The sequence below is a fragment of the Lampetra fluviatilis genome, chromosome 42 (assembly GCF_964198595.1).
Source record: "Lampetra fluviatilis chromosome 42, kcLamFluv1.1, whole genome shotgun sequence".
Taxonomy (NCBI): Eukaryota; Metazoa; Chordata; class Hyperoartia; order Petromyzontiformes; family Petromyzontidae; genus Lampetra; species Lampetra fluviatilis.
Window position 1 is genome coordinate 3,188,461 of NC_136316.1, and position 19,284 is coordinate 3,207,744.

At 49.2% G+C, this 19,284-nt stretch overlaps 1 protein-coding gene across 1 annotated transcript; it reads left to right on the forward strand.

Annotated features, from left to right (window-relative positions):
• Positions 1-200: 200 nt before the first annotated feature.
• Positions 201-18,173, forward strand: LOC144946650 (putative solute carrier family 22 member 31). The gene is made up of 9 exons (XM_078875711.1): positions 201-1,113; positions 4,317-4,420; positions 7,088-7,242; positions 11,940-12,108; positions 12,669-12,805; positions 13,335-13,443; positions 13,930-14,144; positions 15,155-15,266; positions 16,799-18,173. Exons 1-9 carry the CDS (start codon positions 511-513, stop codon positions 17,277-17,279), a joined length of 2,085 nt encoding a protein of 694 aa, XP_078731837.1. The 5' UTR covers positions 201-510; the 3' UTR covers positions 17,280-18,173.
• Positions 18,174-19,284: the final 1,111 nt, after the last annotated feature.

Here is a 19,284-nt window from a genome sequence, read left to right on the forward strand (position 1 = left end):
AGGAGCAACAGGAGCAGCAGCAGTAGGAGCAGCAGCAGGAGCAGCAGCAGGAGCAACAGGAGCAGCAGCAGTAGGAGCAGCAGCAGCAGGAGCAGCAGCAGCAGGAGCAGCAACAGGAGCAGTAGCAGCAGCAGCAGGAGCAGTAGCAGTAGTAGCAGCAGCAGGAGCAGCAGGAGGAGCAACAGTAGGAGCAACAGTAGGAGCAGTAGGAGCAGCAGCAGGAGCAGCAGCAGGAGCAGCAAAGGGTTTGACGATTCGCAGCATCGCCGTCATCACTTCCAACGGAACCCACTGAGCAGCGGCCGAGGGGGTTTGTCAAACAGCAGGAGGAGTCTGCAACCTCAGCACCCCCCCCCCCCACGTGCACAGCCATCTGCAGGGAATTGTCAAGCACCACCACCACTACCGCCGCTGTCAGCCGTCAGCAGCATCGGTACCAACACAACCACCACCACCACCATCATCACCACCACCCCCATCATCATCATCCCCGCCATCAGCTGACACACAATGGCCAGCACGCCGGACACCCCGAGCCTCAGCCCGAGACGCGAGACCACATCGCTCGGCCGCTTTCCGGCCACGCACAGCTCCGACAACGCCGCCGGCTTAGCGGCCGTGTCGGAGGGGGGGGCCTCCTCCTCGTCCTTCGACTGCGCCCTGATGCCAGCCGCCGGGGGCTTCGGACGCCACCAAAAGCTGCACTCTGTGCTCACCTGGTTGCCGTACATCTTCGTGGGCTGCGTGCTTTGCGCAGACGCCTTCAACAGCGCGCCGCTGGACAGCTACCGATGCCGGCCGGACCCCACGGCCTTGCCGGCGAACGCTTCGGACGCGCAAGTGTGGCTCTGGCTCATGCGTCGGGAAGCCCGTAGTGGTCAGCAGTACCTGCAGCAGCAGCAGCAGCAGTACCTGCAGCAGCAGCAGCAGCAGATGAACGGTGGTGGTGGTGGCGGTGGTGGTGGTCCGCACTGCGCGCGTGTTCGCTACGGTGCGGTCGGTGGGGCTGCTGGGGTCAACAGGACCGAGGTGGGCACGGGGGAAGAGTGCACGGCGTGGGTGTACAGGGTGAGCCCCAGCCAGCCGGGGCTACGGACAACCATCGTGACCCAGGCAAGTGCATGGGGGGGGGGGGGGTCAACTGGTGCTGAGATCGTGATTGTTGCTCACGGACCGATGCCCATGGGGGTGAGGGCCGGCTGAGGTTGGCACCGTTGGTGGGCGAGGATGGGTGGTGGTGGTGGTGGTGCCATTTGTCTGTGCGGCTGGGCACGCTTTCCAACTAAGGTTGGAAGTGTTCACATGCATTCGCTCAGTCTTGTCTGTGGCAGATGGTCCAATTATGAATGGATTTTTTTAAAATGTTTTGTTACTGTTATCGACGTACGCTGTAGAAAAGCGGAAGGAAAATATGTGTGTATCAAAAGGTGGGCGAAAACTTGCCAACGCCAAAATGTAGACTTTGCAAAAGGAAATGTGTCCGGTAGTTTTGACCTGCTGTGTCGTGCTTGAACACAATAGCGGTATGGATATAATTACATAAAACTGTCTCATCCATTCCATCTATGGGTGGAGGGAGGAATCAATGATTGAAGCTCCTGGAGGAAGAACACCCCCCCCCCCCACACATTGGGATGATTGTCCGGACTTGATTCTGGCTCACTGGAGCACTTGTTCCCATTTAATAACCCCCCTACCAGCAAATCTGCAGGCCAATTCGGGGCCGAAGTGAAGGGAGTGAACTTGTGCGTGGAACAATCTCTCTGCAGTGCGGCTAACGATGTGAAGAGACTCGAGTGGGGTGTCAATTGTCATTGATCGTAACTCGACTGGGGCGGGGGGGGGGTGATGCATTTTTCACGATCTACATTGTCGTGAGCATGTGTGTGGTTTCACCTTCACGCAACTCCTCTGCCCCCCTCTCCCCGCTTGGTCACCATGAGTTTGTGACCCCTGCGGGTTTTGTGTGTTACGATGAGTGCGGGGTGCGGGGGACAATTGGCATGGTGAGTGGGGTAAAGGGAGGTTCGCTGTTAGTGTAGATTGGTGGTTAAGCTCACTGCTCCGTGAAACCGGTGACCTGAGTTTATATTTATATTTTAATTTGACTAGCTCAGACCCACTAAGCTGTATATGGAGCAAAAGTGACCTGGCCATCAAAACTGATTGCTGAACGAAGTGGCTTGTCATCATGCTGACATTTATAGCAGCCAAATACTCATAAACGCATGATGTTGATTCTAAATGTGGAGAGAAAAAAAAATTGGAGGGCCCGGAGAAATATCCACACGAGTACAGGGAGAACATGCAAACTCCAGACGTACAGATGTCAGGTTTCGGATTGAACCCACGACCTGCTGTATACCAGGCGATGTAGTTAACATCTCGCCACCGTGGCGCCATCGCCAGCCCAAATTGACCCAGCAGTTGGAATATGTACGGTCGACCAGCCCTTAACGACCGACACAGAGTGGTGAGATCTTCATCCAATTGATAATTGGATGAAGGTCTCACTACCTGCTGTATACCAGGCGATGTAGTTAACATCTCGCCACCGTGGCCCCATCGCCAGCCCAAATTGACCCAGCAGTTGGAATATGTACGGTCGACCAGCCTCAACGACCGACACAGAGTAGTGAGATCTTCATCCAATTGATAATTGGATGAAGGTCTCACTACCTGCTGTATACCAGGCGATGTAGTTAACATCTCGCCACCGTGGCCCCATCGCCAGCCCAAATTGACCCAGCAGTTGGAATATGTACGGTCGACCAGCCTCAACGACCGGCACAGAGTGGTGAGATCTTCATCCAATTGATAAGAGGATTGACAAAATGCAGTGAAACTGCCACTTGACAAATAACCTTATTACTGTAACATTGAGCTGAAATTTATTTTAAGTTAACACGCCAGCACTGACCTAATTAGGCTACTGACCTTCAATTATCTCAAGTGAAAACATTTTCACTGCTCACTTTGTCACTATCGTCGCCATCGAAATTAATTTTCATCCAGCTACGATGTGGCAAGGCGTCATTGCATTATCTCTTCACAGGCTGCATCATCATCATTACTTTTCGTCACATCTGCCCCGAGTGTTTACCTCCCTACTCTGTACATTGTCTAGAGATGAGGTTGCATTTCGACGGAACATAAGCCCAAGATTGTATCAAAACTCATGAAACGTTGTGGAGGATTATGAGTCAAATAAATGTAACACTTAAACATAAATAAATATTGTTTCAACAGCTGAGTCACAGTCGCCTTCTGGCCTTGGGTTATCCAGCAGCATTTGTAATCAAATGTTGGTTTAGTTTTGATCTCATGTGTCTCATCAGCATAGTCGGGCTCATTCAACAAATCCTGCCTGGTCACCAGACGTAGTTGATAAGAGCACCCCACCTTCAAGACAGGGTCCTGTTGTGCGCGTAAAGATATATTGTATAGCAATCTCATCGTGCGCTGTTACGTGGCAATGTAATAAATAATCAGGTCTTCGTAAAAATATATTGTTTACCTCCCAGGCTGCTTGGCTTTCTCTACTTATAAAGCTTTTTTTTGACAATCTACCGATGGATGAGGGCCTCCCATGCCATGCAGGTCACCGGGGTTTTTTTGACCTCATCGCACCGGTGAGTGGGTTGGTAAAGGCAGGGAGTGCAATGTAGAAGTACAATACAACAATCTATTTGGCTGCATTGCCCTCAGCTCAACGTATCCTCACAGCCTATAACAACCTGTTGTGCATGGTGATCACACATGCATGCGCTATGGAGGCTCAACTCTGCTTAGCTGCCAAAGTCTGATGGGATTGGGCGCAAAAGCTGCAATACAGTATCAGTTGTTAAGTGTGCCTTAGGCTTGCCTAAGCTATAGCTGGCTTAGGGCATAGAATTCCATATGGCTAAGCGGTTTAGGTGCGCTGTATGCATGCATGCATTTTTTGGGGGAAAAATGGTTGTGTTGGGTGAGGACGTGTGCAGTGTTTGCAGGGAGGACTCATTACGGAGACAGGTACAGTATTGGAGTGATCACTTTATATCCAGTGGCGAAAGGGAAGAGCTAAGACCAAATGGTGTGGTATTGTTAGGGCAAGTCTTGAAGGGTCACTCGCCTAATGTGCAGCTGCTACGGGATCTGGCGGAGGTGAGAAAGCGTCGGCGAGGTTTGGTGGCATCAACGGATTATGCCGGGATGATGTCTTGTAGTGCGAGGATTAAATTATCCTTTGCTGTGCAGCATTTACGGCCGTAAATATTGCTCTCTTCCCGCTGTCAACCCTCCTCTTCCCCCCCGTCTTGTTATTCTCGTTGCAGTGGGACCTGGTGTGCAAGAAGTGGTGGCTCGTGCCGGCTGAACGCCTCGCGTTTATGGTCGGCTATGTCGTCGGCTGTGTGGCCATGGGAGCGCTGTCTGACAGGCGAGTGGTGGTGGTGATGTGAACAACAACAAGTTTCTGGTCGAAGCACCTGATGAAGCTCAAAGCAGTTGCAGCGAAACGTCGTACGTTGATGTTAAATTCAGTCGAGGGAATTTATTGGTCAGAAGTCGATCAATACTTTGGCACGTATAAATAATGTCTTTGTTAACATGACAATCTTGACAGGTGGTGGAGCGTTAATGGTAGAGGGTTGAAGAATTTGGACATAAAACGACTACGGAGCCCAACCCTACACAAATATATGGGTCCATGGCATTGGCTACGAAAAAAACTACATTTTTAAGTTAAAAACAAATTCGGTCTAATCATCCGTACAAGATGGGTTATATGATGCATTCGAACATGCGTTTGTCTAGAGAAGTATTTAATTGTCAATATGAGGGCTGAGGGGTGACTGGGCATTTAGCATATTTCCAACAGTCAATCCATCGGAGCAAAATGCAATTTGCAAATTTGCAAAACAGTCTTGACTTGGCTCTGGTATCCAAATAATGGACACTGCCGTCGGCTTGCCCACCACATACATATTCCCATCGTGTATAGAAGCAACCTATTGTTGGTGGCTGGCCATACAAGCAGTAGCCAGGCTCATCGGACGAAGTCGGGTGCTTTTCCGGCTGATTTGGTCACGGGCGACATGTGTGTTAGCCCCCGGCTACCGTTTTGATGGCTCTCCCGTCAAAGAGCAGGCAATCCTCAAAGGAGGCTGTGATCCCACCATCCCATCTGCTCGGAAGACCTCTTCTTACATCAAAGAAAACGCTATGGTTTAGTGGAGCCGAATTGACTGAAGCAATCAATTGTATAATACTCGGTTGAAGTGGGTTATTTTCTCAATGTTGCAATTTAAAATGTACTTCCGTAGGGTTAGTTTTCATTGAATGTTTTGGCGTATACCATTGCACTGAAGCAGTTCAACCAATGGATTGTGTATATGTATGTATGTTGAGCTTCTTCTTTTGCACTGTACGGAGCCAACCGTGTTAATCAGAGGTGCGGGGGGGAGGACAACCAACTAAACACAAAAAGCAGTTCTAAAGAAATTAGTTTTCAATCGAGATTTAAAAATGTATAGCTCCAGTGGCTTCCTAAGAAAATGGCGGCAGATTGTAGAGGCCTTCATTCAGTAGTGGATTTACTTTTGCTGATGGTGGAGGATTGGGTGACCACCATACACGCCAGGTTGTCGTGATCTTGTCGGGCTACGTGGCGGCCAGCGGAGGCCAATACATACAAGTCTTCTTGGTTCTTTCGGTAAAGTCACGTAGAAGGGAAATAATAAAATAATAAAAATAAAACATAATAAAATAATTCTCACGACGTTTCGGCCACAACGCAAGCAGCCGTCCTCAGGTAAAGAACAGGTCTGTCTCTTTCCGACAGACCTGTTCTTCACCTGAGGAAGGCTGCTTGCGTTGTGGCCGAAACGTCGTGAGAATTATTTAATGTTTTATTTTTATTATTTTATTATTTCCCTTCTACGTGACTTTACCAAAAGAACCAAGAAGATGAATCCCTGCAGTCACGAAAGCTTTAAATCGAAACATACAAGTCTATTTTGTACTCTACTTTCTATGCTCCCTGCCGTTACCAGCCTGAACTGACCAGCATGGTGAAGTATGGTAATATAACCCTCGCGACCCCACGTGGTTTTGAGAGGCCCTCATCTCACGAGTGGATTGACAAGAAGTGCTGTACGAGTACACATGTACATCCTGGCAAACACACCAAGCAGGCCGTTGTCCCGTTGAAGCGGTTGAGTGTTTTTATAGCTTCCCGTGTAAAATTCCACCCCTTCAAGAAGTGGACCATAACGAGCTAACTGGGATTAGGGTGTGACTGTGCAATTCACGCGTGTGCGTTCGGCCGAGGGATTAGAGTGACGTAACGCTGTAGCGGACTTAAAGAGCCATAACTCCCTTTGCCTGCTTTAACGGGGCAAAATAAATTAACGCACTTCGAAAACAGCCAAGCAACGGGGGCACAATGGGGGGGACTCATTGAGAAGGAGCCCTCTGGAATCTGGGGTGAGGTGAATTGACTTAACATTGCAAGAATTTCTCATCCTTTCTCTGCTCCTAGGTTTAATGAAATAAACTTGGTTGGACACCGTTTGGCAATGGGAATGTAAAGATTCACTGCTGACCGCCGTTTCCACGCACACAGTGATTTGATTCATTGTCACCATTTGGAATCATGATTCCTTTCAAGACTAAATAAAACATTTTATCTCAATATTTACCATCTGGTTTGTATTGGTTTCTCTTTTCCCACTGCTTTTGTACAGTTTGTACCATTTACTTTAGTATATGTATATATGGTGAACTTCTTTCGCATCGTACGTAGCCAAACGTGCTAACCTGAGGTCCTGGTCGGGTGATGTGCAAAACATTTACTTAACCGGCACACCACAACCAGTATACATTCTGCGATGGCTGTGGCTAGCACTAGTCTCGCGCCCCACGCTCCAGTCTCCTTCCCCGGCACCTCCGATTCCCTCCCCCTGGGATTAGCACGGTTGACTACGTACGGCGCGAAAGAAGTTCAACATATCTACGTGCATGCCAGGAATGTGGATAATGTTCGGTGAGAAATGTATCCCTGCCCAAGCACACCCTTGACTGACGCTCGTCGCGTGGGCTTCAGGCTGGGCCGCCGCTGCGTGCTGCTCATCTCGCTGGTGCTGACGTCGCTGGTGGGATTCGCGATGGGCCTCTCCAGCGGACCCGTCATGTTCACCGTGCTGCGGCTGGGGCAAGGCCTCTTCCTCCCTGGCGTCTTCCTCTCCCTCTACCTCATCCGTGAGCGCCGTCGCGTGCAAACGGGCAGTTGGTTTGGAGAATGGGAACTGAGGCTGTGCATCGCAGTGTTTCTTTTGATCTTTTGCCCCCCACTGCCTCCCCCCGGTTTATATCCCAAGTGTGCTGTCTCGCTGTCGTGCGACCGACCCTTCGTGTTATAGAACATGCCACAGAAGCGGATATCGCAGAGCTAATTATTGAGAGCCTTTCAAGCGACCCTTGTTCCACACAGTAGGGGGCAGCACTTTCCCACACACCTAGCGAAGACTAATCAATCACCCACCTGCCGTGGGCAATTTTCACTTTCCTCGTCTTCGTCCAACGATCTCATCAAACCCGCCCGCTCGATCGCGTCCGTGCGCTGACAAACGATCGGCAACGTCATTTAACAAAGGCAGCGGAACAGAAACAGAATATCTTCTTGGTTCTTTCGGTAAAGTCACGTAGAAGGGAAATAATAAAAATAAAACATAATAAAATAATTCTCACGACGTTTCGGAAAGACAGCGTCTGAATGCATTCAGACGCTGTCTTTCCGACAGACCTGTTCGTCACCTGAGGACGGCTGCTTGCGTTGTGGTAGAAACGTCGTGAGAATTATTTTATTATGTTTTATTTTTATTATTTGATTATTTCCCTTCTACGTGACTTTACCGAAAGAACCAAGAAGATGAATCCCTTTAAATCGAAATAGAAACAGAATATGTATTTATACTGGAGGAATCCGATAAGCTATAAAGCTCTTTTACAGATGTCCAGTCGGGGCGGGTAAGAACATGACAACAACAAACAGCACAAAAACACGACGGCAGTGCAAAGTACAAGAAAGGTAAACAAATCTTCTAAACGCGTACAAATTCGAACGAAACCATCCCCATCCTACCAAGCAAAGCCCACTGAGGTATTCACTTATTTTTCAGAAGCAACCCGGCCACAAATGATAGGACGATTGGGATAACATTGCAGAAAAAGGAAATGAAGAATGTCTACAGCGCCGAAATGCAATCGCACCTCAATACACAGAAAGTTCAAGACGTGCACACGATTATATTGTGGATGAAATAGAAAGGAGTTGTTGTTTTTTTGTAAGCATGAGGGGGGTTTTGGGGGATAGCAGGCTGCCGGGGGAGTATTTAATTTCAGAGGCAAACGGTTAACTCTTGAATATCCGTGGGTGGATTATCCGGGTTGGAGATTTACTGTGCTCATATTCGTTTTACACGAACTCTAGTTCTATTAATAGCTGTTCCTGACTCGTTGCGGTCAGTGACTTAAGTGCCCGCGTGAAGGCAGACAAATCGGAAAGTAAACCGATGAAGACGCTATGAAAACAGCTGACGCATTCTGCGGCATCATCCCCTGTTTTTGCATAGACGAGTGATACATTTTTACACCATAATTACTATAATTTTGATAATTGTTTTTTTACCCTTTTATCTGGCAACAAAACTGCCACCTTTTTTTTTAGGCTCTAAGGAAAGCTGTCTCGGGTGTGGACCAATCAATTTCAAGGACAGTGCATACATTATCAGAGTTGTGTTTTTTGTTTGAATTCCGACTGCAGGTATTGTGGTCAATGCAAACATGACTCCTTGTAAAAAAAAGTGTCAGTTTTGTTGCCAGATAAAAGGGTAAAAAAACAATTATCAGATTTTGCTACTGTCAAAGGAGGTTCAAATGGTACTATAATTTTCATTATTCTTGGTTTTGTTTTGTCTCCATTACCATTCTTACCTCCCTCCCCCACACCCTCCCGTCACCCCGGATTATCGAGAGTTAACGGCAGTTAACATCAGCCCGGTTAACACAGCCACCGCTCACTGCAGGGCGTCACAAGTGGCCATGTGGAAGAAACGCAGGTGCTCATTATAACCGTGCTAGTACTTCCTCGCAGTCCCGACTTGTTCACGAGTACAGCCTAACGCGTTGAGCGTCGCAACGCTCCCCACGGGCATTTAACATTTCCTTGATAGGCAATAGAAACTCTTTAGTTCGCATAATTGGCTTCACCGCGTTGGAAATTATGCACAATTTCCCTTTGTCTCCGTAGCCGACGGCTTACCGTTGCGATATTTTTTTCGTGCGTGTTTTTCTTTTGCATTCAAATTGATAATTAGTGCTTTTTTTGCCACAGACGAAAAAAAATACTCGGCACGCTTTGATAGCGCTCTTTTTGCGATTCGGATGACAGCGTGATTAATGACACTGGTCAACAAAAAAAAAAATTCTGGCCTGGACTTTTGCAGCCGTTTTAGACTAATTTCAGGGTGCTGATTCTAAATCTGATCTCAGATTTGCTCTATCACATCTCATTTTATGCTATCGGCATACCCCATTTTCATTGATTTTACCCGAAATTAACTCTGTCACTTATGATTGCAAGTTGTTGCGAGTCAGTGACTGCTTTAGTGTTAAAATATGGTGCTGTATTTTTAGGATAGTGTGTTTATAATGTCATTTTATGTAGATATCCACATTTATTTAATATTTTTGTTCTGCAATTTTTATTGAAAATGCAATATTTGATATCTCAAAAAACCTGATGTGATAGACAAAAACTGATGCCAGATTTGGAATCAGCACCCAAAAATTACCTTAAAACCGTTGGAATACCTTATGCCAGAAAAAGTGTGTTGACCAATGTAATGGAATGGAAATTGACGATTCCGCGATGAGACAGAATGAGACATTGCCAGGTTGGGTTGTTCCATTGTTTGGTGGTGTGACAGGACCGGTCTTTCTTTGTGGTGGAGTGGTTGCATTTATACGCCATGTTTTTGCTGCAGCGGGTACGCTAGTCCGCAAGGGAAATAGTTAAACTCCGAGTGTAAAATCTGATCGTTGTATTTGATGTTTCGTGGGCACAGACCACGGCTTCAAAAACCACGACGCAATAATGGAGCGATGAAATGCGTAAAAGCGATAAGTGTGTTGCCAAATTAATTGTTACACATTCATTATCACGTCCATACAGTGGGCGTATAACGATTCATTATTCCCTCCCCATCTCCCCTAACTCCCAGCGAATGGATTAATTGTCTCAATCAAGGTCATGATTCGATTTCAGAATCAATAATGGTTTTTTTTTGTCAGAATGCAGTGAATTGTTGTGCCTGCTGTAGCTGCAGTGGTTATTTGCAGTCATTACATTCGACATAATTACAGTAATTTACTACCCTTTGTTCGTTAAGTGGCGGTCGAAAGCCGCCCAATGCCGTGTTAGTCATGGGGATATTTTGACCATACTTCACTACGTTGGTGAAGTGGCAGTGGGGGGGGGGTGCTGCCCAGGAGCATTTCAGATATTTCCCAGGTATCGAATCCGGGTCGCCGAGTTCAAAGCAAAGCTAACGACTGCGCCACCGCTACACTGGTGCATAATAACATATACATAGCTGTGAACCCCTTATCAGTGCCTCCCTTATTACAGACCAATTCAGATCTTATTGGTCACCCCGTTCCCTGGAAAATCTCAACATCCATCCTACAAAGTCCAATCACAAGGGAGAAACACAAACAAATAGACAAAGAAATTAGTTTTGCCTTGATTGAAACGGCTGAACGCCGTATGGACCTGAAAACTCAATTTCCCTGTACAAGAATACGGGTGAACTGTATGGGTTGACAGGCATGCATATGCAAATAGCAAGACCGTTTGATTCCTGTGCACCTTATTCATGCACGTAAGATGAGCTTGATAATCGCCATCAGGTGCTCAATCGATGCATTGTTCCACCCCTGGTATACAGTATATCATTGCATCAAATAAAGATGATAGCCTGAAATGGTGCTAAAAAATTGATAGCGCAATGCTGCATGGGTGTTCGGGGGCTTTGAAGGGAATGATTGGATAACTTAAAAATGCACACATTGCCTGCAGGCAGCATTTAACAAGATCTGTCTTGAAATCACAGATTGTAAGCCCTGTTTGAAGCAGCTGAAGGAAAGCACTTTATGGTAATAATGAACAGCGAAAAGGCGATAATTTCCCGGCGTAATTGGAGCCTTTGGGATAAGGTGCGGTGTCGAGTCACGTGTGTACGTGTGTCACTTGATCCGCTGGAAAGGGACAGGCTTGATTTCCCAAGCCTGGTTGAGAGATAGCTCACCGTGGGCAATGCGGTACCGGCGCGAATGAGGATTTGATTAAACCTAAGAGAGCAATCATGTCTAGGTAGTGTCGTGCCCTGTGACGACATGGTAAGAATTCGTGTTGGGGCCCATAGTAAGGATATAAGCAATACGGTACGTGTTAACTCGTGACGAAATCAATCGGGAATGCACCCGACCTCGTCAGATCTTGGAAGCTGTCTTTCCGTCATTCGGACGCTGTCTTTCCGACAGACCTGTTCTTCACCTGAGGACGGCTGCTTGCGTTGTGGCCGAAACGTCGTGAGAATTGTATTTTATTATGTTTTATTTCTATTATTTTATTATTTCCCTTCTACGTGACTTTACCGAAAGAACCAAGAAGGCGAAAACTGATCATTTATATATTTATATTTTAGCATCTGTGAGAAAGATGGTGAGGTTTAAAAAAACATGTATTTTTTATTTGTGCAGTTTGCAAAGTTTAGTTGCGAGCTCTCATTAAAACCAAACACCCCGATGTGTCCCATCTAGGCCCTAGGGTGGCAGATATTGTACCTCTTGTGCCGCTTGCTCTTAACAGATCGTGCCGCGTGTGTGTGCCGCAGTGATCGAGATGTGCGACCCCCCGCGCCGGCTCATGCGCTGCATGATGGCCATGGTGTTCCTGGTGGGCGGAGAGATGGTGCTGCCGGGGCTGGCGCTGCTGTGCCGTGACTGGGCCGTGCTGCAACCCGTGCTGGCCACACCACTCGTGCTCTCCGTCAGCCTGGCGTGGTGCGTGCATGTTGTGCGTGCATGTTGCACGTGCGTGGATGAACGCTGGAGTTTAGGATTCAAGGCGAATTCCGATAGAGTTGCGCACCTAACATGAAATGCCGTATTCTGCCGTGTGGTTTGGCACTGGCGTGGCATCTAACAATGCTTAACTTCGGCTTGAGCCTCTCAATTGCTTCCAAAGATGCATGAGTGGTGGCTCGGCTTAGCCAGAGCCATGACAAAAACTATGGGCCAAAGGCTCTTTAACGCTGTCCTTACCTCGCATCTCTGATTAGCACGGTTGCTTACGTACAGTGCAAAATAAGTTCAACATGCTTGCGTACATCTAAATGAAAAATATGCTCTAATAACTCAGGCTGTTGGAGTGCGTTTATATGAAGGCTTGCCAGGGTTTAAGTGGAGGCTGCCTATGCGTGTGTGGGTTTAGACAGAAGCTCCCGTGTGCGTGTGTGTTTCGATGGAGGCTGCCGGGGTTTAGATGGAGGCTGCCGTGTGTACGTGCGTGTGTTTATATGGAGGCTGCCATGTGTGTGTGCGTGCGTGGCGCGTGTCTGCAGCGTGCTCGGTGAGTCCGCGCGCTGGCTCCTCGCCACGCGCCAGGTGGCGGAGGCTCGCGCTGCCATGGAGACAATTGCCGAGCGTAACGGCGCTACCGAGGACGAGGATGTGGCCCGGCGCAATGATGCTTTCCAGGGTGAGTCAGAGGGGGCGGGGCGTTAAGGAAAAACACATGGCATGGCGTTAGACATTATACTCCTAGTTTTTTCGGTAAAGTCCCGTAGGTAAAAAATTAAATTAAAATTAATAAAAATAAAATAATAAAAAATCACGACGTTTTGGAGGCAACACAAGTCTCCGTCATCAGGTGGGACCGTCACAGCCAGATTTGCTGTATCAAGTGAGGCAGGGATTCCAAGATGCAAGTTCTTAAATACAAGTTAAGGGGGAGGAGAGGGGGGGAGCTTATCAGAATGTGGTAGCCAATGAATGGAACGTATCGAATTCTTACTATCGTATTTTTTACCTACGTGACTTTACCGAAAAAACTAAAGAGTATGAATCCTTGCAGTCACGAAAGCTTCAAATCTAGAATTAAGTGTTAGACATTGCCCCATGCTGCGAAAACTTTGGCGGGAGCCTCAAAAAGTCTTGAGACTCAGTGCGGCACTCCTGGGCAAACAAGCGTAAGAACAAAAGTGTGATGTGTTTTGTCTGTCTTACAGAAATTGAGTGCGCCCTGGAGTTTGCTTCTAAACCGCGTAAGCACAACGTCTTGGAGCTGTTCAGCACACGCAACATATGGAAGAACCTGCTCATCCTCTGCTTTATCACGTGAGACATGTGACCGAGACGCTCACCCACGTAAACAACGGCAAATATACCCCGTATAACTTTAACAGACTGTTGGGGCAAGTGCTGTTAGCGGCACGTACCACGCGGGGGGTGGTTGGCCAGCACCACACCCGGCCGCCCCTTTGCGCAGTTTGGCAAACAGTCGCTATAATTTGTCCCCACTCGCTCACCCAGGCCCACGGTGATTCTTTGGTTCGGTGCGCAGCGTAAGGTCGAGCAAGCTCGCGAGTGTGCCGTGAAATCAAAGAGCTTGAGAAGCACAGATTTAAATGACAAAATTGCCACCCGTTCAGTTCTTTTGAGCTGGTGGTCTGTACATGCAACGCACGCGTGTTGTTACAACCTCCTATATTTATAACACTGCAAACCGTTTCAATAAATTAACAAAAGCTCAGAAACCCGGCTGCCGAATCACCGATTGTCCCCTCTCCCCCCTCCAACACGACTCTGCACGTGACCCGGCAGCTTCATCGGCAGCGGGCTGCACCTGTGCTTCATGCAGTACCTGCGCGACTCGGGCCACAGCTTCTACGCGCGCTACTACATGATGGCGGGCGCCGCCGCGGTCGGCTGCCTCCTCACGTGCGTGGCGGCCGAGCGCATGGGCCGGCGCGGCACTCTGCTCGCCTGCGTCATCCTCATGGGACTGGCCAGCCTGCTGCTGCTGGCGCTCACGCAGTGTGAGTGTGCGCCTGCTACGATCCACACGCTCACCGCCGGGGTGAATTTTGGTCCCCCCCCGCCAGTGAGCGGCACAGGCGCGGGGGGCGGGTGAGGCCCTCGACCAACGGTGGATTTGTAAAAAAAAAAGGGGGCTGTACGTGTATATTTCTAGCCGGATAAAGCCCACATATGCGTGGCAGCACATGTGGGTCGCGAACCTATTTGCTGTTCAAACACACGCTCTCCGTCACCTGCTTACTCACGGGTGTGCTTTTGCGCACGTGTGTAAACGCGTGTACGTACGTGTGTAAACACACACACGTACGTACGTGTGTAAACTCGCGTGTTGACAAAGAGCCTGGCTCAAGCAAGCGCTGCCACGATGAACGTGTTTGTGACAAACGTGCAGTTGACCCAGAATGCCCTCTTGAGTTGCTCCAATCCTGTTGATGTTACTCGTGTGTGTATCTGTGTACGTGCCGTGCAGTTCGCACACACCGAACTACGATAGCAAATAGCAAATGTTTGATTCCCGGCCATGGTTAACATCATTAACAAGTGATATATTTGTTGTAATTTTCCCCAATTTTACGTATGTATATATACTTATGTTTATGTATTTATGTCTGTGTATATGCCTGTATGTTTGTGTGTATTGTGTGTATATGTGGGGAACGGTGGTGCAGTAGTTAACTCGCTGCGCTATGAACCTGGCGACCCTGGTTCGATTCCCGCTCATGGCCAACACCAGCGACGATTATCTGAACCGGTCCAGGGCCTCCCCTAGGTCGACTCGGCCTCAAATGAGGACCAAGTGTGATGTGTAAACATCGCCACTGGGGAGACAAAGGCGGCCGTGAATTTGTGCTGGCCACCTACCGGGCCTTCATCGGTGCTCGCAAACAGCACTTGCCTCCAACAGTCTGTTAAGGCTACCTGGGGAATCTTTGTCTCTGTGTGTGTGTGTGCACACGTGTGTGACGCGCGTGTTCTCGGCCGCCACCGCCGGCCCTGTTGCTCCCCGCAGACTTGGTGCCGGAGCTGGTGCTGGCGCTCACGCTGCTGGGCCTGGTGGTGTCACACGCTGCCGGCGGGCTCGGCGTGTTCGTGGCGGCCGAGGTGACGCCCACGGTGGTCCGGTACGTGAGCGCCTCTCGCCGCCACCGCCACCGCCGGGCGTAGCCGTCACGCTGGGGAGCGCGGAGCCGAGGGGGAGAATAGTGGCGGAAAAAATTAAACGCCGTTTCGCCACTCTCGCCAAGTTCTTCCACTGCGACTCCTTGCTGATAATATGAACGGTGAAATTTGGAATTTGGAAGAAGGGCATTTAAGCCAAGCAAGTAGGGTTGGGGGCCACTCAGTCTGTGACTTTTGCAATTGGCATCACTGAGATAAAATGCTTCACCAGGCATACGTGGTTCTCCACCAGATCTACATTTTGACGATGTCACCCCGAATGTGGCCGAACTCATCAGGTCTCTGAAGCCAGGAGGCAAGCGCACTGACCTCCTCAGAGCGACCGGGAATTTAGAGTTTGCTTACAACCAAAATCTTTACATTGTAAACGTGCTTGCAAAGCGTGGCCTGAATTGTGCGGCTCCTCGGATGTTGAGCCAATTCCATTCACGAGCGTTTGGTATGTTGGAAGAAACCCTTGCACACAAGGAGGTAACGGATTCAAGAGTCTGTTGCTACACTGCCACCTCGCAGACCCAGCCGACGACACCTGGTTTTCCCATCCAAATTCTAGTTCAGCTCAATTCAGACCCGTTTGTGAACATGGCCATGCATCCAAAAGCAGCGGCACCCTCCTATGAAGGAGCCATCATGAGACTCCGCTTTACTCTCCTAGGTAAATACATTTAATTAAATGTCCTTGCTTGTGTGTCGGTATGTTTGTGTACATTTATCCGTGTGTGTGTCTGTGTATCTGTGCATGTCAATATATATGTATGTGTGTGTGAAGTATTATTATTACTACACTTGATAATTGGTTTTTTTACCCTTCTATCTGGCAACAAAACTGACACCTTTTTTTACGAGGAGTCATGTTTGCATAGACCACAATACCTGCAGTCATAATGCAAACAAAAAAACATAACTCTGATAATGTATGCACTGTCCTTGAAGTTGATTGGTCCACACCCGAGACAGCTTTCCTTAGAGCCTAGTCTCACATGGTGTTGGACCAGATATTGTGGTCTATGCAAACGAGGTTCCAATGGTGTAAATTATTACACTTGTTTAAACCTCAGTGAAACTCATGACACTCTTTTTAGGAGTATCTCGCCAAGTTTCATAGTAGCATGATTGTTATGTCTATTACAATTAAGTAATTTGCAGTACAGTTTTCAAATTCGCGTGCGTGCGTATGTGCGTGAATTTGTTCATGTGTTCATTTGTATGTACGTGTGCGTGTGTGCGTGGGTGTGTGCGTGTGTGCGTGGGTGCGTGCGTGTGTGCGTGTGTGCCTGGGTGTGTGCGTGTGTGCGTGTGTGCGCGTGCGTGTGTGCGTGTGCGTGCGTGTGTGCGTGCGTGTGTGCGTGGGTGTGTGCGTGTTTGTGCGTGTGTGCGTGTGTGTGTGCGTGTCTGTGCCTGCGTGTGTGCGCGGGTGTGTGTGTGCGTGTTTGTGCGTGTGCGTGGTGTGTCTGCCGATGGGCGCACGCTCCAGCGGCGCGGGCCTGGGCCTGGCGGCGGGCTGCGCGTCGCTGGGCCGCGTGTCGGCGCCGCTGGAGGAGCTGCTGACGGAGCGCGGCTCCTTCCTGCACCACGTGGTGCTCGCCGCGCTCGACGTCGTCGCCCTGCTCAGCGTCATGTTCCTGCCCGAGAGCCGCGGGCACCCGCTGCCCGAGAGCCTGGACGACGGCGAGACTTACCGCCAGCACCTGCAGCTCTCCTCCGCGCCCGGCGCGTGCGGCGGCGTTGGCGTTGGCGGCGGCACCGGCGTCGATCGAGCCGCTCCCAACGGAGGCGGCGGCGGCGGCATCATCGGAGACGGCTGCTCGCCCGCCGTGCCGTCCCTGCGCACGGCGTCGCGGCGCAAGCGGGACAAGGTGCCGCTGCTGAGCCAGGCGTCGGAGGCCGGGAGCTACGCGTCGGCGCGGTCCGACTCGTCCGAGCTGCGCGACATCACCGCGGGAATTGACTTCTGAGCGCGACGGTAAAACGGGGTCGTCGTCATCGTGCGACCGGCGGGGCGAAGCGGCGTGCGTGGGATTTGCGATGGGAGGAAAAGAACCGGCGATGGCGCCGGCGGGAGTTCGGTCGAGTTAAACTGATTGCGTCGCGAGGGTGATGTGCGATGCCAGTCTCTTGCCGAGAGGTTGACTTCTTCTCGTAACTGCAAGGCTAATGCTGTTTTTGATTATTAATGGTGAACTCGCTTGGCCATTGTTACAAGGTAGTAACGCGTGGGCGAGTTTGAACCGTTCAAGCGTGGTCCTGCGTTTGTTCACATTGGACTGCAAGTCGATGGTGGTTTCGAGTTGGAATAAATGAAAGTGGTTGCAAGTCGACACAAAATAAGTTCTGTTTCGCCAGGAAGTCTGCGAGCGTGGCAGCCTGGTAACTGCTCTGCTAGCTTGGTAACTTCCTTTTTACCAGAGACAAATTATGAGCGCTTTGTTACAGTATGAAATAATACTAATTGTCACGGGATTCGCTATGAAACTTTATTCTTCCAATATTGTTTTTCCGGGTTAAACAATATCTACCGCATGTACGTAACCTATATACAGAGTTCAAGCCATTATTTGTTTGAAGCTAGCTGAGTGACGTATGACGCTGGCTGTGTGGGTGACGTGGAGTTGGGTGGAGGGAGAAGGCTGGCTGGTTAGAGACACGGCCGGAGTGCGAGGGAGTGTGAGACCAGCCAGAGAAGGACATCTATCGGGGCTCGTTGGATAGAAGAAATGTCAGCCGTTATCGATCAATTCAAAACGTCGCTCTTTCAACTGTTCACTGCTCATTGCTCACGTCTATGTATATTTGGGGCAATGTAAGGGTAATAATAACAACATGCTAAGACCGTAATGATTATATATATATGAAAATAAATAATGAACATACATTGATTTTGTCAAGTCAGACATTATGACGGAAAAAAATGTCCGATTCAAATATATTCAAACGTGGTGTTCCAATTGCTTTGCGTACGCCACGTGGATCTGTGTATCGCTCGTAGCTGTGCGGTGCATCTCGGACGACGCTCTGCGGTGGGCCCGGTGCACTTTAGCGCTCGCAATGTTTTGACGCGCGCCGCTCGAACGAATGTCGGCGTGCCCGGACGTGTGGTGTCTGGGCACGCAACACCGGCGATGTCATTGTTTGGAGTTCCTTTAGGGCTCGGGTTGTTCCATGCCGTCACCCTCTTATCTCGAAGTCATTTGCTCGCAAGCCAGTTCCAAACGGGTGCCTCATCACATTCGCTGCCGCCACCGAGTGGCCTGCTTGTGCACGGCCGAATCGCCCTGAATGCGCCGGATGCTGTGTGGCCTTCCGGAAGCTAAGTGAGGTTAACGTATCTTCTTGGTTCTTTCGGTAAAGTCACGTAGAATGGAAAGAATAAAGTAATAAAAATAAAACATAATAAAATAATTCTCACGACGTTTCGGCCACAACGCAAGCAGCCGTCCTCAGACAGACCTGCTCTCCACCTGAGGACGGCTGCTTGCGTTGTGGCCGAAACGTCGTGAGAATTATTTTATTATGTTAAATTTTAATTATTTTATTATTTCCATTCTAGGTGACTTTACCGAAAGAACCAAGAAGATGAATCCCTGCAGTCACGAAAGCTTTAAATCGAAGGTTAACGTATGTTTAACTTCTTTCCCACCGTACTTAGCCAACCGTGATAATGGGAGGTGCAGGGGGAAGAACAACAAACTAAAACACTAAAATAATTTCTAAAGATATTAGTTTTCAATCTAGATTTAATACGTGAACGAAGAGCATTCCAGACGGCCTCCGAAGCGCATCTGAAAGCGCGCGATGCGGTGACCGTTTTTGTTCGATGGCCAGCCAAAAGCCGCTGCTGCGAGGATGACCAGAGTTTGCGTGATGATGGTTTATGCCCCTTGACGAGATCAGCAAGGCATCCCGGTTCATTTGTGGCCTGGTTATTACTTAAATGGGTGACCCACCATGACTTGATGTCGG

What these genes read in the sequence shown, in the direction of transcription:
- LOC144946650 (XM_078875711.1), top strand. Translation starts at nt 511, where the DNA reads ATGGCCAGCACGCCGGACACCCCGAGCCTCAGCCCGAGACGCGAGACC. An exon ending in CCTCTCCCTCTACCTCATCC is followed by an intron (nt 7,243 to 11,939) that starts GTGAGCGCCGTC and finishes TGTGTGCCGCAG; the next exon opens with TGATCGAGATGTGCGACCCC. An exon ending in GCTGCTGGCGCTCACGCAGT is followed by an intron (nt 14,145 to 15,154) that starts GTGAGTGTGCGC and finishes TGCTCCCCGCAG; the next exon opens with ACTTGGTGCCGGAGCTGGTG.